General features: G+C 47.7%; 2 protein-coding genes across 2 annotated transcripts in view; one reads left to right on the forward strand and one right to left on the reverse strand.

The window, feature by feature from the left end:
• Window positions 1-4,572: 4,572 nt before the first annotated feature.
• Window positions 4,573-7,208, forward strand: FZD5 (frizzled class receptor 5). The gene has a single exon (XM_058809549.1). The coding sequence runs from the start codon at window positions 4,573-4,575 to the stop codon at window positions 6,304-6,306; it is 1,734 nt and encodes a 577-aa protein (XP_058665532.1). The 3' UTR covers window positions 6,307-7,208.
• Window positions 7,209-12,119: 4,911 nt separating this feature from the next.
• Window positions 12,120-26,072, reverse strand: part of CCNYL1 (cyclin Y like 1) — a 36,987-nt gene continuing 23,034 nt past the window's right edge. Inside the window, exons 7-10 of the mRNA XM_058809305.1 lie at window positions 23,161-23,280; window positions 21,161-21,327; window positions 16,615-16,777; window positions 12,120-13,824 (exon numbers count right to left, since the gene is read on the reverse strand). Of these exons, the coding sequence (XP_058665288.1) occupies window positions 13,708-13,824; window positions 16,615-16,777; window positions 21,161-21,327; window positions 23,161-23,280 (567 nt within the window). The 3' untranslated portion in view covers window positions 12,120-13,707. The remainder of the gene's footprint in view (window positions 13,825-16,614; window positions 16,778-21,160; window positions 21,328-23,160; window positions 23,281-26,072) is intronic.

Consider the following 26,072-nt stretch of genomic DNA (forward strand, 5'->3'; position numbering starts at 1 on the left):
AAGAAAAGAAAAAAAAGGGCATTATGTGCTGTGTTTCAAAAACTACATATCTGAAAAGTTTCAGATGTTTCAGGCTGCACTATACCCCCCAAGAAAATTCGATGTAAGGAACTTCACTGCTTCCTCTTTATCTCAGCGTTGTGAGTCACAGCAGGGGATTTGAAACCAGCCATGGCTGTGGCATGGCAGAGGCCCATCCTCATCACCACCAACCCTCCTGCAGCTCTGGGCCAGGGCCCTGATCCTGCCTCTGCATGCTGTGGTAGCGGCACCTCAGGACAAGAGCATCCCTTCAATATTCCAGCTGTGGCTTATGGTAAGGTTCCCAGTGCCTGGGGAGACCAAAGAAAGCTTATTGCATATATTTTATGTGCATTTATATGTACAAGTATAGTTAATTAATAGGTGATGAGTTTGGCAAGATTAGTTTTATGTGCAGCAATCTCCCTGATTTTACTTTGGTCTTACTTACCTGAAATTCTTGGTGGCATTTTTCAAACTGCAGGACTTGTGTTAGTTAGGTGTTGCTGAAGCTTGTGTCACTGTTATAAATTAAGTTTTGGATTAATTCACTCAGAAGTTTTCAAGTTCCATGTAACTTTTTGGATATGGCTACAGTTTGGCATGGTTTTGTTTTCCTGCAATATGCTAAGGTGTGTAATTGCACAGGTGTATATAAAACCAAATTGTATTGATGTAAGTTAGGATTTTTAAGGGAATGGTGAAAAGCATTCAAATGATTTAAATCTGAATTCCTGTCCCCAAGCCACAGCCTCTGGGCACATGAGAAATGTTCACCCCGCTGCTGTTGCACTTGAGTAGGATTTGGGTGCCAGGGTCCCTCTGCAAATGCTGGCAGTGATTCTCACTCTGCTGTGCCTGCTGGCAAAGGGCCAAGAGTCCCTCTGTCTCCCTGCCTGTCAGGTCCCTCCTGCCTGCACTGCAGCAAGAACCTTGGTCTAATTTAGGAGCCCCCTGCTCCAGGTGCCGTTGCACGAGGTCAGCCTTGGTGCTGGGGTTTGCAGCACAGGCAGCCTGGAGCAGTTGCTCCAGCTCTGCTGGAACAACTGCAGCTCTCAGGTGGGAAGGCAAGCACTTGCCAGGGGTGGAAGCAGAAGCACACCTGCCTTGGTGCAGCATGCAGCCGTGTCCTCAGTGTGGGGCAAACACTGATATCCTTTTGTACCAGTGCACAGTGGTCTGCTGTGCTGGTGCTGCCTGGGGGCTGCACCCTGATACCAGAAGTGATGTCTGTTCCTGCACTCCTGACAGGCAGTAAGGCACAGTCTTGTGCTGTTGCAAGCCACCTTATGGTCCCCAGCACCTCCTCACTCAAGCAGTTTGTTATCAGGGGTCACTGCTAATTTGAGCAGCGCCTGAGCCAGCACAGCCTCCAGCTGGGGTGACTGGCAGGCTGCCACCAGCACCAGGAGTCACCTGCGCTGGGCCCCCACCGCTCCCTTCCTGGGAGCTGGAGACTTGTCAGCAGTGCAGACAAAACCAGCATTTGCTGCCTCAAGCAAGAAGGGTCGAGGGCCAAGGGGTGGTGTGCTGATCCTGTGACAAGAGGGGCAGGAGGTTCCTGCCCTGCTTTGGTGCCGGCAAAGCCAAGAGCGAGATCAGTGCTCTCCGGCTTTGTCCCTGCCCAAAGCCCGGGCTGAAAAGCTCTTTGCAAAAGTCTGCCGAGTCCTCTAACAAGGGCAAGGGCAATAGCCAGTCTTTACAAAGGAAACTCACTTAGTCCTTTTCTAAAGTCTTTTAAAAGTCATGGTATCCTTCACAAAAGCAATTTGTCCAGGTAAACAGTGTATGCTGACAATCAGCAGTGAAAGAACCAAATACAGAAATATTTATCACCTTTGTACTTTCTGCTTCTACCAGGAACCACTGCATCCCAGCTGAAAACTCGTCAGTGAGTGGAAGGTATGTCTGTGAGGACATGTAATGCCAGTCCCTGCCTGAATCCTCTGGGCTGGAGCCAGGAGCAGGGGTTAGATGTACTGCCAAGCAGACCTGCCTAGCACGGTGGAGCTTCATGGACACTTCTGCACATGGATAAAAGGTAAAGTGATTTTTAATAATTTAAAAGTTTTTTAACTACAAAAGCATTTTCATAGGGCCAGGAAACACTTCAGTTTTTGTCTGCAGGGTTTAACACAGTAAATTTTGTGCAGACACATTTTATGTGCTGGATGCACTGCACTCTCATCCTTTACTGAAGAGATGAGTAACAAACCTATCAACTGCACTTGCACTTACCCTGTATTTAATCCTGCTCTGGTTGTTCTGCTACATATTCATAAAAAACAAAAAGGAAACAGAAGCACAGAGCAAGCCAACAGATGTCTACCTGGCTCTTAATTGGATTTTATGTGTCCCCAGTGTAGCAAATACAGCATTATTTACAGCCAGGCTCTAAGAATTAGATACATCTGGAGGAGTGGCAAAACCTGAACCAGGCTACAAGAGTTGATAGATTAACTGAAATGAAGAGCTGCCCCATTTTCCCCTTCTTATCTTCTCCCTTCCCACTTATGTACCTATTCCCCATTGTGTGTCAAATCAAACTTAGATGTTGCCCAAGAGAATGCTTATAAAAATGAAAAATGCCAACAAAAAAAGACAATTTCTGCTCTTATGGAGCTTCATCAGCATTTTCTAATTGTACAGCAATGATAATAAAAAGGCTGCCCTCTTCTCTCAGCTATAATTTGGATAATCAACTGACAGCCATAATGAAACTGTCTGTGATTGCTTTCTGCTGGGCTGCTAGTTCACAGAAACTCATTGTGGAAAAGAATTAAAAGTTATGACTCCTGCTACAAGGATATGCCACTGTCTTCCAAAGGAACATGTGACTTATAGTTTTCTTTTGTATAGCTCTATTACAGGGAAAACTTACAGTGTAAAGAGGTATAGGGATGTGAGATTTATTTTTTTCCTTTAAAAAAAAAAGTTAAGAGTCAAAGTTGACAGTGCCAAGTAATATGCATGCCTAGTCTGGGTGGATGTGGATTTCAGAGGTGGTCATGAGGTCTCTCGCCTTTAAATGACTGATGGCTTTGCTCATCAGCAGTCAGTGCTCTGCCTGAAAGTACATCAGCCACTCTCCTCAGAGCAATAAGCAAGCCAGGTTTTGCTTCTGGGAGGAAGGCAGGAGCTAAGTCATGATTTGAGTATTTGCTTTGTGGCTCTGAATGCAGTTAGGGGTGTTTTGGGTGCTGGTGTTCCCCAGCACCAAACCTTGAATGCAAGGTGTCTGTATCTGTGATGTGCTGTGGGAATGTCTTGACTAGTAGATCCAGGGCTGGATTCAGGTACTCTGATCTAAAATGCCCTTCCATCCACATCCACTGAAGTGCAAGGCCTTCTGCCTGGGGCAGAATAAGGCTCTGCCATAGCAGCTGCAGTCTGGAGCCCCGAATCTGGCTTCTGAAGCAGGTCTGTTCCCCTCTGCGCCCTGAACATGCCGTGGGCTTCAGGGCTTTCAGGGAAGCGCTTGAAAATCGGGCTGGCAATTTCGGTGTTTACGAATGCATGGACTGGAGAATTGGAATTCCTGGCAACTGAGCGTGACCACCTCGGTGGCTCTGGCAGGAGCCCGCGGTCCCAGGGCGCTGGGCAGAGCCCTCTGCCCCGGCGCGGTCTCGTCGTTGGTTCGCGCTGCGCTGCAGCGCCTGCCACCCGCCTGGGAGGGAAGAAAAGGGCTGGCGGAGCGGATGGCGACCGGAATCCGGGGCAGGAATGTGGTAGCGCAGCCGCCTGCACGCGAGCAGGGGCGGCTTTCCTTCCCGCCGAGGCTCAGCGTTCCGGCAGTCAGGAGCGCTGCCCTGGGCGTGGGCAGCGCCGGTAGATGCCACAGTGTCCCTTGTACCCGGGCTGATGTGCCATGGCCGGAGCAAGGCAAAGCCGGTCAGGACCCCTTCACGTCTTCCCTTCCCCTACCCAGGGTTTCCCCCGTTCGTCCCAGTCCCGTTACGGCGGGCGAAGCCCCGGCCCCTCCCCGCGAAGAGGGGTTGAAGGGCCCGAGGAGGAAGGGGAGAAGCGGCAGCAGCGCCGCGGGCACCGCCTGCCCTCCGCCTCCAGCCGCTTGGCTCTTCGCGCCGGGCCGGGCCGTCGGGGCCCTGGGGGGGCGGAGGGTGCCGGGTCTCGGGAGGGGCCCGGCGGGCAAGAGGGGAAGGCGATGCACAGATGCGGAGCAGTCGTGGTTTGGCAGCACCGTCATCTTCTCACTCGGCCGCCTGCCCCCGAGCCGGCGCACGGAGCCAGCGGGACGCGTCTAGCAGCGGGGCCGGGGCAGCGCGGCGTTCCGCCCAGCGGGGCTCCGTGCCCGGCGCGGGGGCGGCCGCGGGGAGCCCCGGCGGGGCGGGGCCAGCGGCGGGGGCGGTCCCGGGGCGGTCCCGGGGCGGGGCGCGGGCACGGCGCGGAGCGGGGGCGTCCGCCCGCCCCAGAGCGCAGGTGGCGGCGGTGGCGGCGGTCGGGATCCCGCTCTCGCTCCCGGCGGGGCCCCGCTCCCGGCGCGGAGGCGGCAGGTGCCCGGGACATGCGGCGGCGGTAGGACGCGCGGCGGCGATGGGCGGCCGGGGGCTGCCGGTGCCGCTGCTGCTGCTGGGGCTGCCGCTGCTGCTGGGGCTGCCGGCGGCGGGGCGCGCCGCCTCCAAGGCGCTGGTGTGCCAGGAGATCACGGTGCCGATGTGCAAGGGCATCGGCTACAACCTCACCTACATGCCCAACCAGTTCAACCACGACACGCAGGACGAGGCTGGGCTGGAGGTGCACCAGTTCTGGCCGCTGGTGGAGATCCAGTGCTCCCCGGACCTGCGCTTCTTCCTCTGCAGCATGTACACCCCCATCTGCCTGTCCGACTACACGAAGCCGCTGCCCCCCTGCCGCTCCGTCTGCGAGCGGGCCAAGGCCGGCTGCTCGCCCATCATGCAGCAGTACGGCTTCGCCTGGCCCGAGAGGATGAGCTGTGACAACCTGCCGGTGCTGGGGGACTCCGAGGTGCTTTGCATGGGATACAACCACACGGAAGCCACCACCCTGCCGCCTTTCTTTGGGAAGCCCACGCGCCCTGCCAAGGACATGGCCAAAAACCTGACGCCGCTCGATGGGCAGCGCCTCTCAGGGCTGGACTGTGGTCAGACTTGCAAGTGCAAAGCGCCCCTGATCCCCATCTCCAAGGAGTCCCATCCGCTGTACAACCGCATCAGGACCGGGAAGGTACTCAACTGTGCCATCCCCTGCTACCAGCCCTACTTTACCCAGGATGAGAAGACCTTCGCTACCTTCTGGATTGGCCTCTGGTCCATCCTCTGCTTCCTCTCCACCTTGACCACCGTGGCCACCTTCCTCATTGACATGGAGCGCTTCAAGTACCCTGAGCGCCCCATCATCTTCCTCTCTGCCTGCTACCTCTTCGTCTCCCTGGGCTACATCGTGCGCCTGGTGGCAGGGCACGCCAATGTGGCTTGCAACCCAGAGCACCACCATATCCATTACGAGACCACAGGCCCTGCTCTCTGCACCGTAGTTTTCCTTCTCCTTTACTTCTTCGGCATGGCCAGCTCCATCTGGTGGGTCATCCTGTCCCTCACCTGGTTCCTGGCTGCTGGCATGAAGTGGGGCAATGAGGCCATTGCCAGCTACTCGCAGTACTTCCACCTGGCTGCCTGGCTCATCCCCAGTGCCAAATCCATTGCTGTACTGGCACTGAGCTCTGTTGACGGTGACCCGGTGGCTGGGGTTTGCTATGTGGGCAACCAGAGCCTGGAGAATCTGCGTGGCTTTGTGCTGGCACCACTAGTGGTTTATCTCTTCACCGGCAGCCTTTTCCTGCTGGCTGGCTTCATCTCGCTCTTTCGCATCCGCAGCGTGATCAAGCAGGGCGGCACCAAAACCGACAAGCTGGAGAAGCTGATGATCCGCATCGGTATCTTCACCGTGCTCTACACCGTGCCTGCCACCATCGTCATCGCCTGCTACATCTACGAGCAGCACAACCGGGAGGCCTGGGAGCAGGCACAGAACTGCTCCTGCCCGGGGAACTCTCACCGCCCCAAGCCTGACTATGCTGTCTTCATGCTCAAGTACTTCATGTGCCTTGTGGTGGGGATCACCTCCGGCGTTTGGATCTGGTCTGGCAAGACACTGGAGTCCTGGAGGCGCTTCAGCACCCGCTGCTGCCGGGCCAGGAAGCCTGCGGGCGCCTCGGTGTACGGTGAGGCCAGCCCAGCGCTGGTGGGCAGGACGGTGCTGCCCAGCATGGCCTCATACCACAAGCAGGTCCCGCTGTCCCATGTGTGACCAGAGGGAGCCTCGGTGACCCCAGCCACAGGAAGGAGAGGGTTGCGAAGACCCTGGGCCACAGAAGAGGGGGTGACAGCTGGGCCACTCCTGGCATCTTCAGCCCCACCGTGGTGGTGCTGCCTGGGACCACGGGCACAGAGCAGCTGCAGCCCCAGGCAGGGCAGGAGGAGGTGCTGCCAATTATGTGGGGGCAGAAGGACGGGGTGGTCTGGAGCCTGGCACTGCCATGTATGCCCCATTTGGGGTCCCACATCCTGGCTGGGGTCCTGGGATGCTGCTGCCTGTGGGCCAATCAGGTGGCAGTAGGTCCTCAAGCACTGATTTGTGTCCCTCAACGAGCCTCTGGGCAGGTCTTGCTGGTGCCAGGGCGAAAGGCAGAGCTGTAGCAGGCAGGGCAGATGGTGGCCCCCAACCCCAGGTGGCACTGCCACTGGGCTCCTCACTAAAGCCCAGAGAGTGGGTCAGGGAGAGCTGGCAGGGGGTGCTGCTTCCCTGGGTGCCCATGGCAGAGCAGGAGCCTGTCCTCAGTGCCCCCAGAGCCCCCAGGCACACCACACATTGAGGAGGGGAAGCCTGGGGGCCCTGGTGTGAGGCAGCCGCTGGCCCTGCTCAGGCAGCAGCACACTGAGCAGGAGGGGAGGAGCTGTGCGGGCCGGGGGCTTCATGGGTGGTGGCAGTGCAGGAGGAAGGGGCCGTGGAGAGGATCTGCCACAGGGACAGGGTCCCAGCTGTCTGCAGGGCAGGCAGGGACCAGGTGATCCCCTGCGGTCCCTCCTGCCCTGGGCAAGCACAGCTGGCTCCCTTCAGTCGGGGCTCAGACCGGGCGGGAGCTGGCTCAGCTGGGCGGCAGCGGCTCCTGCTCTGCCATGGGCAGCCAGCTGCACTGCCCACGGAGCCACTGAACCCGGGGGCTGCACAAGGGGCCCTGTGGGTGTGAGGCTGCCGGCCCAGCACGGGGTTGGCAAGGGGCTCTGTCCCTGACAGCCGGGCTCTCCCGAGGGCCCTGTGCCCTGGAAGGGTCGGTGCCGCTCGTGCCCCTCGCCTCTGCAGCGGGGTGAGTTCCTCGGTCCCCCTTGTCTCCTATGGGTTACCTGGGGCGAGGGAGGCAGGCCCTGTGTCCTGCCCACCAGCTGTGGCATGTGGCACAGCAGCTGAGCGTGGCACAACCAACCCTAAAAGGGTGGTTGCACCCCTGCAGTGAGCAGTGACTGCATGGGGGTGTCCCAGCCAGGTGGCAGGCTGTCTCTCCGGAGCAGCAGCTGGGTTTTCCAGTCAGTCAGCTTCAATACTTGTTGCTGCTTTTCTCAAAGCTCTGCCTCTGCTAGAGAGAGTACCAGGTTTGAGAGGGAGCAGTTAATTTAGGAAAACTTAGCTGAGCACTCATACCTCTTTTCCTCCAACTTCCCAAGCTGTTTTCACTTCCTTGGATCAGACAGCAGCTGAGCACTGACAGAGCAGCACTGCCTGGCGTTAAGCAGTGGTGACAGCTGGGTTTCAGTAAGTAGAATAATAGTGGGGGGGGCCTGTTGTCAAAGTCACTAAATGCAGCCAGGGCAAGGGGCTCCAGCTGTGGTGCAGGATGAGGCTGGCTGCCTCTGGCCACTTGTGAAAGCACCTGGGTTTTAATTTTTTTTTTCTGCCTGCCCTAAGCAGTGGTGATGTATGAAATTACCCAGCCATTGCAGGAGTCCTTTTTGCCCTCCTTCAAGCGTGGCACTGTGACCCAGCTGTTCAAGCACTGGAGAACAACTGCTGGCTTTGCTCCTGCAGGACTGCAAGGATCTGAGGTTGTTCTTAACACCTTTGGACCACTTCAGTCAAAAAGGTTTCCACCTCATTTTAAAACCAAAACCTGGGAAGTGAGGGAACGCTCAAGAGGCCTATCACTGGATAAAGGTACTGCATGAGTGTCTCTGGGGAGTCCTGGTTAGAGGAGACAGAGGTGTGAGGGCTCACCAGGGACTGTTCAGCTGCACCCATCTGCACTCTTGCAATAGGGCTCACCCCCTCCAGCATGTTGGAGTGCTTTATTGTGGACAGAATTGCACCATGTTGTGTTACACACTGTAAATAGTTGTATTATAGCCTAACTTGTACATAAAGAAGCCTTATGTAGTGACCTTTGATACAGGCTAGGGACAGGTGTGTTCTCAGCAGTGGGGCGGGTCAGGCACAGAGACACTGTGGGTAGTCTCGTGCTGTAATCCAGGGCATTAAATGATTCCAATTTCCTCCAGTCCACACCTTGCTTGCTGGACTCTTCTCTCTCTCTCTATAGTGCCTTTTGTAGATACAGCTAAACACACATCATGCAATACAATGAACAAAACCATGTCAAAGGTGGTATTTTGCTGTTTTTGTTTTTTTCCAAAGTGCAACTGACTGTGTAAAGAAATCTAAGATTAGCTACAAACCGTTGCCTATTGAAAAATGCGAGAGCATTTTCAGCTTTGATGTAATGGTAGGGTAATACAATCAACTCGTGTTTGAGCCTGGCTTCTCAGCAACAAGTGGCAGGAGGGGGGAAGGAGCCGTTTCCGTGTGCCCTGTCTGCTGTAGCCAATTTACATGTTGGGTTTTGCCTCTTCCATTACCCATGCTGTTCAATGTTGCTTAAATAACTGTACTATATTATGTGAAAAGCTGAAGAAATTTTATTCAAAGAGAAGTATCAAGATTAGTTATTTATGAGGATAAAAAAATAGCGTGTGTTGTCTTCTTTACTTCTGCTTCTGTTAGAGTGTTTATTACCTTAAAAGCTTACCTGCTGGGGGAGGGGGAGGCGTGTGCTGGAGGGCCGAGCCGGGCTCTTATCGCTGGGGATCGTGGGGAACTGGTGAGGCAGCTGCACTGCGTGGCACAGGAATGGCATGTTCCATGTGCAGGAACCCCACACAGCGCTGCCCCTGGCACGGAGGATGGCACACATCCGTGCCCTCAGTGCCAGGCTCTGCCCTGAGCCGGGTTCTGTGCTCGGGGCTGTGCCCGTGGCCGCGCTGACAGCACCTTCCCTGACAGGCCAAGGTCACGCCTCGCTGCTAAAAGAGGGTTAACTATCAACTTTTATTGGCGTTCTGCGGTGTGCACAGCACTGTCCCTTGCCCTGTGCTGAGATCAGGCCCTGAAGAGGTGCCCTTTGGTACTCCTAAGGCCAAGCAGACGACAGCTCCTAGCCAAGCACGATGCTGCACGCTGGCCCCTTTGGGTGGCCGTGCTTCCATCTGCGAGGAGCACTTGGGGAGGGACAGCAAGGGGTTAAGGCTGGCTCCGTGGTGACTAATGGTGCAGGACTCTGCTATCTAGTTAGGTGTGTAGGCACACACCAGGTCCCACCAGATAGGATCTCTTACCTGGAAGCAGCATTCCAGCACCCAGTGATAAGCCTGACAGTCCCATAGCCTGACTCACCTGATTCTGCAGGGATCTGCCCCCCATGTTCAAGTACAGGCAAAACACACAATTGAGACTGATCCTATTGCTTAAAGGGCAGCAATTTTGGGGTGTGGAGGGAACATGAACCATTTCAGCATCAGGTTCTTCTCAAGGAGCTGTGGACACTTGCTGCCTGCTCCTGGAAGTAACTCCAGCACCTTGCTGGCAGCCTTGTTGCCATTCTTGCCTGCAGGAAGCTGCTGTGCCCTCAGCTCCTCGGTAAATAGGAGTTTGGCAGCACTGCCATCCACCGCCTACCTCCAGCCACTGTTTCCGAGCAAGGGAAGGGCCTCTCCTGCAGGCAGTGTGTGAATCACCTGCAGGACTGTGTCCCCGTAAGCACACACTGAGCACACATGTCATCCCTCACAGCTGGCCTGTGCTCCTGGACTCTCCAGGTTCCACTTGGTCAACTTAAGCCACCCTCGAGGCAGTCACCGGCTTCCGTGGGGCTGAAAGGTGGAGATGCAGCACAAGTTCAGGCTGGGTGGTGTGGGGAATGGCAGGGTCTGATGGCATGGGGATGTCTGATGGCATGGGGACCATGTGGCTCTTCAAATAGGTTTTAATACTGATCAGAAGCCAAAGTGGTTATTTGACCTAGAAAATGCCTTGTCTGTGAAGGCAGCCTGAGACTTTCCTCATGCTAAGACAAACAGGCCCATGCTCTGCCATTTAAGTGCTCTTTTGTCAGTCCACTGGGGGAGGGTGTTAGTAAGGGCACTACAGTCACTTTGGCAGCACCCTGTAACTCACTCTCTGCTGGCAAACAGCTTATTTGGTGCAAGGATATTTTCCGAGGTAATGATGTGGAATACCAGTTCTATGTCATAGTCCTGCACTGTGGTGCTGTGGGAAATCCCAGGACAGGCTGGGGGCTGCAGCCTGCCCAGTGCTGAGCTGTGAACGAGCAGCTCACCCTGCCCTGAGCACTCCTGCCAACCTCCTGTGCAAGCTCTTGCCTCAATGGCTCTTGTCCAATTCTGCTTGCTCAGGGTATGCTTGACACCTCTACTCTTATCCAGGAGCAGTGGTCTTGACATTTATTCCATCCTCAAGTGCCTGTCCTCTTAACTGCCAAACCCAAACTGAAGTAGTTCTCATAAAATTCCCTAGGAAACCAAATACACAGTCCCTGTACACAAAGGGAAGGGTTAGGGTTGTACCCACTAACACCTCCATGGCCTCCTGCCCCTGCTAATACACGCTGCCCCTGCTAGTCTGGCTGGTGCTCACATCACTCTTGCTGGGCCATAACACAGCTATTGTCTCTGCAAACAGCATTTACTGCCAGATGGGGAGTGCTGCCCTGGAACTCAAAGCAGGCAGAGGTCACCTCAACACAGATTATTATTCAGCTATTGGATTAAGAAAAACAAAGTATATTGATCCCATAGCCAGTTTCTCTTCCCTAGGAGCAGAGATTGGTAACAGTCTCTGTAATTTCAGTATTTGGACCATGACTGTAATTTTTCTTTTGCCTCTTTGAGAAAAGTGTTGCCAGCATACAGAGTAGTGCAAATTGGAGGGTATTTCCCCTTCACAGAATTGGTATTTTTCTCTCTTAAGCTGAGCTGGAGTTCAGACCTGCTTCGTATCTGCTGAATAGATCAAAATCCCATTGATAATGTGCTTTGGGCTACAGTAAAACTAAAGCCACGTAACAGTCAAAGCAAAATTAGGTTCATAGCAGCTGTCTCCTGCAGGATGTACTGCAGAAGCAGCCATCAGCTTGAGATGTCATTCACCTGCCATCCAGATGAGCAGGAAGAGTCTCCATCTCTTGGAGGGAGAAAGGGAAAAAAGGGAAATGAGTGGCCCCAGTCTCTGCTGAGCAGCTCCCAGTGAGTGGCTGCTTTTGGAGCAGCCCCACAGCAGAGTGCACCAGGCTGATCCCACACAGCTGAAGGCACCTGGCCGTGCTGAGGGAAGCAAAGCTCGTTAGCAATTAGGTCACAAGTCAATCCAGGAGCTGGTCACTTGTAGCTTCCAATTTAGTGCTCCTCAAGGGAGGACTTAAACACCATCAAATCGCCTCCAGAGGGACTGGCCCTACTTAAAGCCCACTGAAGTGCAAAGAAACTGTCAGTGAGTGGTTTTGTTTGAGCAGCCCAGTCAAGTTCTAAATCCAAAGAGCATGTGGGAAGATCTGGGCAGCCATGCAGGGCTGCACCCTTCCCAGGAGTCTGCTGCCAGACAGTGCCAGCCCCTGGGGACCAAATGAAGATGATAGGCTGGTGGGGCAATGGAGAGGCTTTCACACACACCACTGGGGTTTTTTTTTCCCTCCTTTTTTGTGGGGCAGTGGAATCCAACAGCTGTACAGAACACACCTTTCACCTTTAACTTTAATTAAAATAGAGTTTATTAGCTTTTCTTTTAATACAAACATGAGAAAGGAAAACCACCTGAAGATGTAGTGTTATTTTCAGTATTGAATTGAGATCAATACCTGAAGTGCCAAGTCCCGTGGTTTGGGAGCCAGGGGCTGGCACATTTGCATACTGCAAAAGGCTGTATGCATCACTTGAACAGCTGAGTGCAGCCACACTGATGATGGCACTCACACAGCCCCACTCCCAAAGGCAGATGGACTTGTTGTTCAGTGTAAGTTTCTGGGCCTTGGCCGTAAGAGGAAGTGCACAAAACCCGTGTCATTCGGAGGGAGATCTGCTCCTAGGACACTGCCTAGAACCTATTTGGATCCAAGAAGGGAAGATACTACAAAGACTTGTAACAGGAAGAGTCTACAATAATACTTATCCTGTTTAGAGTTCAGTTACAGAGCTTGAAAGTAAGCTCTGTTCTAAAGTCTCAGAAAGAGCAAACCCCAAGCCTCTAGAGCAGTTGCACAAGATAAAATTCACTTTGGGAAAAAAAAAGGTTTATAGAAAGCTTTTTGATAATTCTCAGTTGAACACAATATCTTTCCATTTACCTTCATAGGTAGTCTAGGATTCTCAAACTCATTATTGTCTCATTATGAATGTAACTTCCTCCCAGGAAACTGAAACCCAAGGAGAGCCAGATGGATGCACAATATCAGCTTTAGGAACTCACTGTATATAGCACAAAAGATCTGCAGTAGAACTCAGAGAAGCAGTGCTGCACACACGCCATTCACCACTGGATTGCTACACTGTTTGGGATGGTGATGATGTTTCCAGACCAACTTTTTCATTCAATGCCTCAGAAAAATACACAGATTACATCTCTTCCAGAGCAACATAAGTATTAGAAAATGGGAGAAGCACCATAATTCACAAGAAATGCAGCATGGACCCTATACATTTTAACAATACATAAAACCGTATCTCTGCCCCCAGTCAAAACATTCAAAGTCTTTTGACAATCTTTACTGGAGTGAAGTTGTGGGTGCAGAGACGGAATTCCTTCCTGCTGGGCAGCTTCTTGGTATGAACACATCACCAATAATAGCAGCTTTTAGTAGCCAAACCAGGGAAAAGCCATCAACATGTGTCTATGCTACTGTTTTCAGCTCCAGAGCGGCTTTATACTTTAAGAGTCCCGTGTGTTGTTTTTGTTAACACTGCATTGACCTGAAATACAAATGCAGCGAAGACTCTGGATGACAGGGGAGAGGAGGGAAGAACATTGTAACTATAGTCATGTGGTTAGTGTTTAAATTCTAAAATTTAAAACTACTTATTATTAAAAACCTCAAGAGTTCACAGCTATAGGCCTACATAGTAAGCAAACGTCTGTGGAGGAGAGAAGGAGATAAGTTTGTTTTTGCACCTCTGGATACATCAAAAGGAGGAGAGAGTTGATTTGACAAAGGTCTTGTCTTTTGCACCAAGTGTGTTCTTCAAGCGCTGGGCTCCCTTGGCTGGCTCCCTCTCGCCTCCCGTTGCTGAAGCCACCGTCCGGGCTGGCTGGCGTGCGTGGAGTGGTGATTCCTGCGGCTCCTGGCGTGCTGCTCCTGTGCTGCTCCTCGCTCTCTCCTCACGAGAGGATGGCATTAGAACGGCGGATACCAACCAAGTTATCAGCACTGAAAGATCGTCTCATAGCAGCTTTGGACAAGTCTTTGTATTTGTCTTCACACAGCCGGGAGATTGCCTGCACACCACACACACACACAAAATGCAAAACCCGCATTAGGAAGGTCTGAACGTTCCAAGGGAGGTTTTACACCTGCAGTTCCACCAGCACAGGTGCTCTGCAGCGGTGACACTTCTGGCTTTTCTCCAGAATGACAATAGATAAGGACTGCTCTGGAGGGAAAGCAGTAATGGGGTCTGTCCCCAGGTAAACATGGGCCATCAGAACAGTAGACCTAAAGAAGGTGAGTGGTTTCCACATGCAAGTATCTTCTTTATTTCACTAGTCTCACTATCTAATGAAAAACTTGGATCCAGTTCAGACTTAAGTTTGTGGAAGTTATGTTGAAAATTACCCCAGTAGCTGGGTCTGGTGCATGCAGCAGCACAAAAATTTTATTTCAACACTGCAGAAATGCACACAGGCATTTCTCTGAGAAAAAAGGTTCAAACTGAAAAGCATTCTGTGCTCCCTTGGGCATCTTACACTTGGCCACTCAGGGCAAGCAAGCCAAGGAAATTAATTTCTACTAGTGTGTCTGTTTTGCCTTTACCTTCTCTACACCCTCACTCCCAACATTTTCTCTCTTACCAGGATCACCCCCACGATCTGAGATGGGAGGGCAGCCATGGTACTTTACTATAGCAATTAAATATTAGCACATGTAGACAATCCAGTGTTGAATTGCTTTTTCATGAATTTATTGGCTTGCCTTTGCCCTGCTTATCTAGCTGTTCTAGTAACAAGACTAGTTACTTAAATCCTAGTAAGACAATTGTCAAAAAATACTGCATCTCCTCCCCTGCAAGGCCTGTTTCTGATTGGAGACTTCAGGCATTATCAATGCAAATTAATAAGGATACTTGTAATAAAAAAAAACAAAACTAAATTTCAGCCCTGAACATTTACTTCCATTAATAATTTACCACCTATCACCAGATGAACTTTCAGAGTCCTGTGATCAGCTACAAGCCTGCACCTTCCCTTTAAGCCAGCACCCATTCAGCACAGCCCAGTGTTCTGCAAGTTCAAAAGGTGAAAAGCACTCTGAGCATGAATAAAGTTCTAAGTGTATTTTAAAATAATTATTTACATTTATTTCTGCCGACCTTCTGGAGGCATGCATTTGGCTCAAGAGTGGCATTCTTTGAGACACTGGCGGCATGAGCTCCTGGTGCAAGACCAGACAGACTCTCCATCCTGCTCTAATGCTAGCACATCAATCACACAGCAACCTGTGTTGACATATTTAGCCCCAGTTGCCCATATGGTGTAAATCAGTTTTCAGTTTCTGGAATTCACTAATTCACTGCTTTATACAGGCTCCAATCAGCTGCTTATATGCCTCTAATTGAAAAGTAGAATTAAAAATTTTAGCAAATAGTCTAAATATTTATCACATTTTAGAATTAAACCCCAAAATGTCCAATATACATGCATTAGTAAGTGCATGATAGCGAATTACAAAGTGGTCTAAAATTACTCTGGTTTTAAATACCAAGCCCCCAAATACTAAGAAAGAAGAAACAAAACAGGCTCACAATCTGTAAATCATCCACTTATGCCCTGGCACTGAGCAGTTCAGTAAACAATTTCCTGTGGACTATGAACTGCCCTACAACCACATTTACAATTAGTGACAGTGTTAGCTTAAAGTGCAAGTAACAAGGGTGAGACAAAGCAGAAGAGCTGCATTGCTTAACTTTAAATAAAGGAATTCATAGGCATATCATACTTCTCATTCCAAAGGACCAGGAGGGATCCCACTTACTCCTGAACTTCAGGCGCTTATGGGACAAAATAAAATCCCTAGCCCTTGGCAGAATTATTGGGGGTGGACAATGGAACAATATAAGCCAAGAATCTGCAGCACACCCCTCTCTGAAAGGGACTGTGGTACCAGTGTGTACAGGGCCTGTGGTAATGCTTTTGTTGAAAGGTCAACAAAACAACATGCAGAGTCATCAATTAAACCTGGACAGATGAAAGGTTGCATTGATCCAACAAGAAATTTCCCTGGGAACCCAGGTAATTTGTATATTTTCAAAAAGTCTTACATATCTCCAGCAACTAGGAATACTGACTCTGCAGAAGTTAAAGCTTTTTAAAACGAGCCTTCATGCCAGGAAGGCTGCGGGGCCTCCCCACAAGGGCAGCCTTTCCATGGAGCAGAAAGGGACAGTAATCTGCATTTACACCCCTTGGGGCGTTCTGAAGGGTTCCCAACAAGGGGCTATTCCAAAAGTTTATCTTAAAGCAGCGTTTCTTTGTAAAGGTGGGAAGCCACAACTTATTTCTACAGCTGCCCCCAGACAAATTGTTTATTAAAGCATGAGAGCAGTAAGAGTGCTCCCTCTAAATCTAAAAGCAGCTGTGCAGTGGGATGCAGTGGGAAACCTTCAGCTGGTAGTATTTAGAAGGGTCTGAGTGTGACTGTCTCTAGGTGCTTGGAATACAGACTGTGACCAGGGAAGGACAGACAATCCATTACGTATGACTCTAATCCTTTCAATCTTAAGTAGCCTAGCTGAACTACGGTTCCCAAAATAACATCCATTTTATTCTGCTATCTGCTAGACTTTTCTAATAGCTCCCAAAACCCTTCCTTTCCTCAGAATTCTAGCTTAGCCTATGCATGGTTTTAGAAGTGCTAACTGTATTTATAAAAGGGTTAAATTACCCTGTAATACACTAATCTAAAAGCTTTTTAGTTTTTCTAACTGCCACTTAACATGATTAGCAACAGATGCTCTTACTACTCATACAAGAGAGAGGAGTCCCCAGCTCAGCCACTCTCAGACCATTTACCTCCAGCTTCTGTGCTCTCTCTTTACTGAGAGGCTCCAGCAGAAAGCTCAGGTTATTGTCATCTGCTAGGGAGCGAAGATCAAAGTAGTATTTGGCGTAAACACTGGCAGGAACATTGATATTAAACTGCAGTAGCTCCAAGAAGTGTCTTTCCATCTCATTCCTAGGAGGCGTAAGGACAGGAGACAAAGGAAAAAAAAAGATTGTTTTAGCTGGCTGAAAACACTGAAGAGACCTCAAGCTTGTTTTAAACCCAGCAACTTTGAAACAGGTCACGGAGAGCTGTACATTATTAGTTTCGAGAGACAGGTCATTGCCTGGTGCTCCAAAAAAGGTGCAGCTTCTGAGTGCTGGCACCTCGGGCTGGGCTCGGAAGGCAGCGCCCTGCGTGCACCCGCCCGGCGGAGCGAGCTTCATCCTGCGAGTTCCATTAGTGCAGCTGCACAATTCATGCGCCATTCGCACTCTCATACGGCCCCACGCTATAGTGATCAGATGAAAGGAATGATGTATGCTGTTTATTAGCTCTGAAGAACTTGCAGACATTTTCACCAGGCTGATAACAGGAAGGGGGTTTATTGAAGCAGAGGCGGACTAACAAAAGGAGTAGGCAGATCACCACGGCAACAAATGGATCTATGAAGAGCTGCTGCTATTATCTCACAGAAAAAAGCCTCTTGAAGCAACATGGATTCATCTCCAATAAATAAATAAATAAGCAGCATTAGGTGGGAGAAGGAATTTTCTCCTCAATAGCATTAGGCAGGATAACAAAGTACTATGTCAAAGGGCATTGTCCAGTTTTTACTCTTGTCTGTTTTCACTGGGCAAAATACTTGGAGGAAAGCGTGGAGAGTGCCATGACATGAAAAAAACTGCTTCAGCTACTGTAATGTGGTCAGCTAAAGCAGAGGAGAAACAATGTTTTACAAATTAACCTAAAAAGAAACTGGTGGTACTCAAACCCAGCAATTCAGTTCAACAACAACTCAACAACAGCCCCTACAGGTAGCAAATCTGTTCCAACAGAATTTAGCAGCTGTACAGGCCAACAGTGAATACTCCAGAGGATGAGCTGCACCATGTCAGTGCCAAGGTTGTGACTGCTTTTTTGGGAGTTTCTAAAATGGATGCTTTACCTATCAGTGCGGGGGCAAATAAATCAAGGAATCATCTGTGTTGTCCTGTATTGGGTGGTGGATCTCAGTATGAATAGCAGCTTTGTGTTTCTTTCTAGCATAGCAGACTTGAGTATCATTGAACCTAGTGCCAAAATTAATTTCCTGTTCATATGGTCATAAGCCTATAGAAATGTAAATCAGATAATGTTTTGATGATCAGCTGATCAGAGGTTGATTTACCCTGTGAGTAAATGCTCTTCACTGCCCCTTTTGTACTCACTAGGCTAATACATTTTAATTCTGTAAAAATACAATTCTTCATTGGATTAACAGGTCTATTAACAGTGGTTTAAATCCTGGGAAAGGATAATGCCCATGTTTTTTCTGTGCCTTATTTACAAATATATGTAGCCTAAAGAATGAACAGCATGTGTCCCCTTACAAACAATCATGGCAAGATTAGTAGCTGTACTGTTAATTTTTCAGCAATTATGGATTTGGTCTCATCAAAGCGAGCAAAAGGATGACTTCCAAATGTCAACTGAATTTCCTTTGATTTTTTTCCCTCATTAGAAATAAGTAAAACAATACAAAAAACTATCTCCCAAAACCCAAAAGAACAATGTCTTTCATTTAAAAAACCCACCTTTTCCTTGGGCAAATAAAAAAGGGCTTGTGATAGAAAAATTAAGATAAACACTTCAGCTGTGTTGAGTAGGATGAGGCAAAGGCAAATGACCACATGTGGCAGTTGCCAGGCCTGGATCTTGTATCCCTTCAGAACCTAAGAGCCCTAAAAACCAGCTCCTGAAAACCCCAAAGCTGTTGGGGGCACTGCCAGCACAACTCTGAGCAGTGGAGGCAGAGTTTGGTGGGGAGGAGGTGCAGCCGTGCTGCCTTCAAAAGGGCTGCCTGGCTTGTAAGCACACACACACACAGATTTGCAAACTGGGTAAATTAAATCAGATATAAAACCTTCAGGCAGTTCCAGAGTGGTGCAGCCCCTGTGCTTGGCTTGCAGTGGTTCAACAAGAGCATCTGCCAGGTTAGTGAGATCCTTCTAGACAGAGAGAGCCAAAAGGAGAGCTCAGAGTAGCTCACAAACAGAACCTGCCACCAGCTCCTGTAGATGGGCTGTCCCTGCACAGGGACGCTCACCCAGGGAGTGATACCTGGCAGAGTCCTGCCAAGCTGTCCTTAGCTGCAGAGCTGCTGGGATTTTGGGGGGAGTTTTTGGCAGCATCACCAGCCATCTCCAACATTAGAATGCAACTGTGACTGAAATCCTTTGCCTATTATTTTCTCTCACTAACATCTGTATTTGGAATACTCATTATCAAATGACTGGTTTAAAAATACTGCAACTACTAAAAGTCACAGTAACTATGTACCAACCATGAATTGAAGGTAGGCTTGTAAACTTAAAACAAATACTGCCAAGTATTTGAAGCAGTTTTCCAAGGTCCCTAAAATGGTGATGTTATCCAGCCAAGGAGTGCTGAAGTCTGCCCAGCTGCAGAGCCTGGGATGAACACCCTGTGTCAGGAAGGGGGTAGTACAGTGTCTGCCCATACCTAAATTCAAAGGTCTAAATTATCTCAAATGAGATGGGATTACAAAAATCCCATCCTCAAATTGGAGGGGGAAAAAAAGCCTAAATTCCATCTATTTTCCTTACCACCATCACTGCTTTGAAAATGCAAGTACTCACAATTGCAAGAGACCCAGCGTTGGCAATAGAGGATAAATATCCTGCTTGTTAAAGATATTTTCTGTGCTATCAATTTGATTTGTCCCAAATAGGGTTAGAAGAAGAGACATCAAAAAGAGCAAGATGTACACTCCAGCACTTCTGGCTTTGCTGACCCCACTTCAGCCATCTCAGAGTTATTTGCAGCAATGCTTAAAGTATGTTCCTCAGAGAGATGAGTACTCAGGGCCAGGCTAAGTGGAGATGTACATTGTATAAAATCACTAATTATGCTTTCCTGAAAGCAGAGCTGGCAGTGTCTTGCATTTTGAGACAAAGGACTCCCAGGCAAGGGGTATGTATAAAACAAGTAACAGTGGCTGCTGTTTGAGATGTGAAATAATTTGAATAATAAAAATTGTTTTGGTGCAGAAAATTCCCTCATTTCTAGAAATACAGCCCCCTACCTAAAAGGGAGGAAAGTAGATATTCCTCCTCCTGAAGAGTCCCAAATGAATAATTACTTACTGTATTTGAAACACTAGTTTGGGCTGAATCCAGGGAAGAGAGCCTGGGGCAAGAGCACTGCCCCATGACAGAGGCAGCCTCCCAGTGCTGTGTGCAGAGCTCTGCCAGCTCAGTCTGCTCCTGTGCTACAACTGGGTGTCACTGCACAGGCCTGCACACGTGCAGGGCACAGCCCTGTGATTCAACTCAAACACACACGAAGCATCTCATGAAAGCAAGGCCAGAATGCCTGGTCGTTTAAGCGGGACTTGTATAATTTCTACCTGTGATAATAAGAGAAATAGGAGAACAAGCTAGCAAACAGATTTAAAACAAAAATACTGACCTTTCAAAGCTCTGAGATAGAACTTTGTGAGAAGGAATTTAACAGAAAACCTAATGTTCTAACTACAGTTCACATAAACACAGCTCCAGCCCAAAGTATGAGCCTGGAGCCATGAGGATGAGTATCTTCCCATACTGAAGAATCTGGCTTAAAGCTGAGTGCAGCAAGAAAAGACAGCAGATGCAAAATTTCTGAAAAACTGAAATGGATGTCTGAGACAAAAATACATCTAAGGAACAGCCTTACAAAAACAAGCAGTAATGAGACTGAGGACTTTGTTTTCAGCACTCTAAGGACAACTAAGAACCGACCCAGAGAGGATAAGCTGCAGCAGTAGCTGTGGCCTGCACAACACCTGCTGGCCAGCAGCAGCACTGGAGCTCAGACCTTGAGATATTTAGGCCTTAACTGGACACACAAGCACACATTAAAGTCCCAAGTTATGGTTTACCTTGCAATTCTTCAAACTCTAAAACAGAAAAGGCAGGGGACAAATTTAGTTCACTTTTTTTTTTCTCCTTGTAAAAACCCTTTTGATAAGACTATAAATTGGGCAGTTTATTTCCATGGCTCATCACTGAGATTAAGAAGGTAAAGAAAACTAACTTGGCAGTCACTCACATAAATCATTAAAATTATTAATAGAGATTTGTCTCAAAGTAGGGTAATTATCCAAAGTTTCTTGAGGTAAAAAAGAGAATGAGGCCAGACACTAAATATACACCTTAGATATATATATACATCATAGCAACAGAGAGAGATTTTTTCAGCATGATCACGTGCTATTTAAAAAACCATAAATAAACAACAACAAAAAAATCACGTACAAAAAAAAAACCCCAAAACCCCACCACTGCAGACCACCCAAACCTTGCAACTTACATGTCTTCAACAGTAATGTCCTTCAATATTTGGCAATAATCCACATTCCACACAGCTTGATCATCCCAGACTTTAGAAGCCAGCAGAATAGCTCCTAGGACTATCCTCTTCCAGTTACTAGGGCATATGTCAATCTCTGCATAGGTTAAAAGCCTTTCCAAATAAACCTATACAAAGAAAAAGGGAAAATAACCAAACAACAAAACCCCACAATTATATGTGTGTAATTAAGACCTTGGAGCAGAGCTGAGCAGCAAACATGCCAGCCCAATAGGACTATTTATTACTGTTAAGTGTGTCAATGTAAGTATCAGTCATTACTACTTACACTTAAGAATCCAAATTTTCAGGAGCTACAGGTTCCATTTTTTATTTTCCCCCAAGAGCTGGACCACCAGGGCACACAATAGCTAGTGAGGTGAGAGTTCTGAGCAATGAGCACTGCTGCTTTGGGGAGACACTGCTCCAGCTCTGTCACCAGTCACACATCACTGGCAGGGAGCAGATCACTCCACACCACATTAACCTTTCATCCTCACTAAGGTTCAGCTCTTGTAGCTTAGGCAGTGAGACAAGCCCAAAGATGTGCCTTGGTCTTTTCCTCCCATGAGATCTCAAACCAGCTCCAGGATGTTGAGTCTCTCTCTTCCTTGAAAACTGATCTATGTACTAAGAAATACGCACTTTCAAATTTGAATAGAAATTGTTTTTAATTTTATATTCCCTCATCTAAATCCAAATTTCTAATGTAGCTTCAGCTAAATTAGTGGGTAAGGGAAGTTTCACCTATTAAGGTCTAAGGGAAGAATTGATCTTTGTCACTGAGTTCTCTCCATGCTTTCTTCCCATCCTTGGCTTGTAGCCTTCAAATAGCCTAAAGGTGTTCCTATAATAACAGGGCCATCTAGTGGTAAAATTCACTTTAAAAGCTAACTCCATTTTTTGTAAATACTTCACATAGTTTGCCCAGGGTTAGCTGTCATCTTGTTCTGTCAAAATTGCTTGCCTGTCTTTGAAAAAGCAAAAACCTCCAACTACTGTCAGAATTTCAACAGCTCATAAATATTTGGCTTTTTTAATTACTCATTTCCTTATTAAAGAGAGTCTTTCAAGCTGAATTTGCTTAATTGCTATACTGTCTTTTGGTGACAATTCTGTTCTCCTTTCCCACTGTTTTTCAGAAAGAATCCACAATGAAGACTGAAGTTTAGTGTGCAACAAAGTGCAGTTTGAGAGAGAGTCTAAAGTAGCAATTAAACTTCCTTTCATATACATATATGCACACATACACAAATATATATATCTATATCTATATCTATATATCTATCTATCTATATATATATATATATATATAAATTTAAAAAATAATTGTAATTGATGAATTTTAAAATCCATCATGCTTTCTGAAATCAAACAACGAACTGTAATGTAATATTGTTCTTAAATTCTAAGCACCTCCATCTCACCTGGGGAAAAAAGTTACCGCCTCTTTGGCTTAATTAAAAAAAAAGTTTGGTAGAAAGATGGCAATGATTGAAGGACATAATAATGAGAAAGATCCTCTCCTAGAGTTCCTATAGGATTGACTCTTGGTCCCTTTAGACTCTTGTGGTTAATATGAACTCAAAACTAACACCTTCCCCTGCACACAGCTGAAATAAAAAATGTCTTTGGGTACGATCTAATCACACCCCAGTTTACAGTATCCCACTGTTCAGCTCTTCTCAAGCTTCTTCAGTGAGTTATGTATTATGAAACCAACAGGGTTTTATTGGGCAAGTAATTAAGCATTACATATTTATATACAGAAAAGAGAATTGCCCTTTTATTTAATCACTTCGGTGACTACTTAGAAATCTATAATGAACTCACTTGTACTGTGCTGTCTTTAACAGGGTTTCACGAGATACTCTGACCTATTTCACTGCCAGTTCAGCCCAGGTCTCTGCAGGAGGAGAGGGAAAGCCCTGCAGAAGCAGGAGCTGAGGCAGTGCCCTTACCAGTGTGACTATTGCACATTCTGCTGTCAGCTGCGCCGCGCTGAAGAGCGTCCGGACAAAGCGGTAGATGTGCTTGTGGTCAGGGTCGTGCTTGTAGTAGTCATCTGGGACCTCCTCCCGCTGAAACAAAGTTCTTGGAGTTACTGAAAAGCTGCCTACTTAACACTGACTGCAAAGAACAGCTTATTTCTTCTCACCGAGGTGTATACACCCATTTCCTGTCACACAGTTATACCCTGAAAGAAGCAGCCTTGCAATATTGCAAACATTCCAAACAAAACACAGGAGCTTTAGCTGGTTAGCTGGTCTCTCTTTTCTGACCACTTGTTTCATCTGTAGGGCCAACAGGAAAGAGCATGAACTACCATCATCACTGCTAGGTGCTAACTATTGTCCATGGAACATTCTTCAGACTGAAAGAGATGTAAAAAAAAAAAAAAAAAAAATCCTCCCTGCAAGAAAATCACAGGTATATGCACACCAGAGAAACAATGGCTCTTCAAAAGGCAAAATTTACAGACTTCAAGAGATTCCTCTTCAAGCTGAGGAAGCACTGAAGAACACATGGCAGTAATTCTGTCACAGGTAGCACTAGAAGGTAATTTACACTGCCTTCATAGGACTCATTCTTGAGAGACTCCAGAAAGACAACAAAACTAATGAACAACTGGATTTAACTCTGACACAGTGCTAAACTGTTTCTAAACACAGGGGAGAAGCTCAGAAATAAACAGTCCATAAAAGCAATCCTAAAGTAAGTGTTTGAGATATGTTCTGATACTTAGCACTTTTTCTGGAGGGATGAAACTTCAAGAGCTCCAGCTCTGCACACTGGTTCTGCAAGACTGATACTGAATGGATTTCTGTCTACAGTCCAAGTTAGACCTGCAGTATGGTCAGGACAGCAGCTGAGAACAGCACAGCTGCTTGACACCAAGCTAGCAGTTGAAAGGTAAGCAAAGCAGTGTTTTCCTGTGGTTTTGTAGTTTGAAAAAGCTGGGGAGCATTGTCAAGTAAAGTGCAGATGTAAGTTAACTTAGTGCTGCCCACACAGCCTTCTAATACACCACTGAGCAACAGAGGTTACCTCTGCAGGGGGGCCATGCAGCATGAGGAACAGCATGAGCAGGAACACTGCTCATTCCTGTGCTACACGTGGTACAAAAGCACATCTGAAGTACATTTTTGCTGACTGGATGTCCTGAGGTACCCCAAAATGGTATTGTATTCCTCATCCATCTGTGCCCAAAATCTCACTGTGTCTTAAGGACCTGCTGTGGGAAGCTGGGGATGGGTGGATGCTGTCCCAGGTGCTTTTAGACTTGGCTCTGGAAGGCAGCTGGGCCCTGCTGCTGTGTGGGCTTGGCTTTGCAGCTGCCTGGTCTTGCCTTGAGCACAGGATTTGCCCATTTTGGGTTCTCTTTTTGGTGTTTTTTTCCCTGGTCTCAGAGAGACTGCTGTTAGTGGCTTTCTCATCTTGGGAAGGATATTTCTGGCATTTTGGGTCTCTCCTTGGTCCCCCAGGATGTGAGATTCAGCAGTTCGGTTTTTAGCAGTTATTTACTGTTAATCTTTGTCTGTTGCTGTTTTGTTTGTTAGTAAACTGTTATTTTTTCACTTACATCTACTTGTGTTCATTCCTTATTGGTGGAAAGGGATTGGTTGAACCTATACACAGAGGCAACTTATTCCAGAGTGTTTTCCTTTTAAATTGTCTCAAACCAAGGCACTGGAAGTGAGAAAGGAAGCACTAAGACTGGTATTTGTGACTAAATCCATGATACTGGTACCTGGGTCCCATTAGGGTCAGCAGAGCTGGGTTTGGACTCCTTGTGACTGCATCTTTAGAACACAAGGTGTTCAGAGATTGCTTCTGTTAATTAACCTTCCTGAAGGAACAGCAGGTACCCAGGCAAAACACCATTGCTATAGAAACTAACAAGCCATGTGTGCCTTTCCCTCACAAGTGTGACAATCAGCCCTAACTCTATTTCTGTCTGTATGCTGCAGGAAGGTAGAAGAGACCTTTAAGTGCTCCCCAGAAGACACAATGATTGTCTTCTCATTTAGTAGGAGGGAGGCTATAAGAAAGGATCAAAGGATGTCAGGTTGTTAAATAAAGAAATTGTCTGATGGAGCTCATCTTACATAAATAATTTTGAATGCGAAACAACAGATTCAGGCATTTCAAATTGTGGGAGAGGTTTTACAGTGACTTCTCTGAGCCAGAGAGAAGTTTGATAAGAGGATCCATGTTTACCCCTGAAAGAATTTCCTACCAAGGTCATTGACACAGAAACCAAGAAAGAGAGGAGGATAAGTAAGAGCAACCTGCAACTCTATTCCAATAAGTTCTCTGTTTGTCTCTTCTGACCAAACTCCTAAGTGTAAACTTAGGAGTTTTTTAAGAATGTATAAAAAGCATGCATGCTAGAATAAAAAAGGATTTGAAGCTCCTGAAAATTGAGTGTTTTGTATTGTGACCATATCAACCACAACATTAAAATAGTTTTGGTCCACACTTTTTGCTCTGAAGTGCTACAATCCATACAAGAAATCTTGAATATAGCTCTTGTCCTGAAGTTCTTTTTTTTTAAAAATTGAATAAAGAGTTTATTTATATTGCACTGTACAATTCCTTGTACTGCCAGTCCTATTTTAGGATGAAACTTTAACAAACTTAAAATATTAACTTGTTTATTAAAATCTGTTTATTAACAATTGAGATCCACAGAATAGGTCCTCCTGCATTCACTCAGGTAAGTCTCAGAGCAAATTCAATTTTTAAACCTGCTGGATCTTTGCTAAATTGATTTCACATGAAAAACAAAGTAAGTGGTTCTGTAGGATAGGCATTAAGCTAGGGGTGCTCAAACCAGATGTGAAAAGCACACGCTCCACTCTTGAGCTTC

The sequence above is a fragment of the Ammospiza caudacuta genome, chromosome 8 (genome assembly GCF_027887145.1).
Source record: "Ammospiza caudacuta isolate bAmmCau1 chromosome 8, bAmmCau1.pri, whole genome shotgun sequence".
Classification (NCBI taxonomy): Eukaryota; Metazoa; Chordata; class Aves; order Passeriformes; family Passerellidae; genus Ammospiza; species Ammospiza caudacuta.

Bases quoted from the DNA above. Each gene is read 5' to 3' on its own strand.
- FZD5 (XM_058809549.1), top strand. From the start codon at position 4,573: ATGGGCGGCCGGGGGCTGCCGGTGCCGCTGCTGCTGCTGGGGCTGCCG.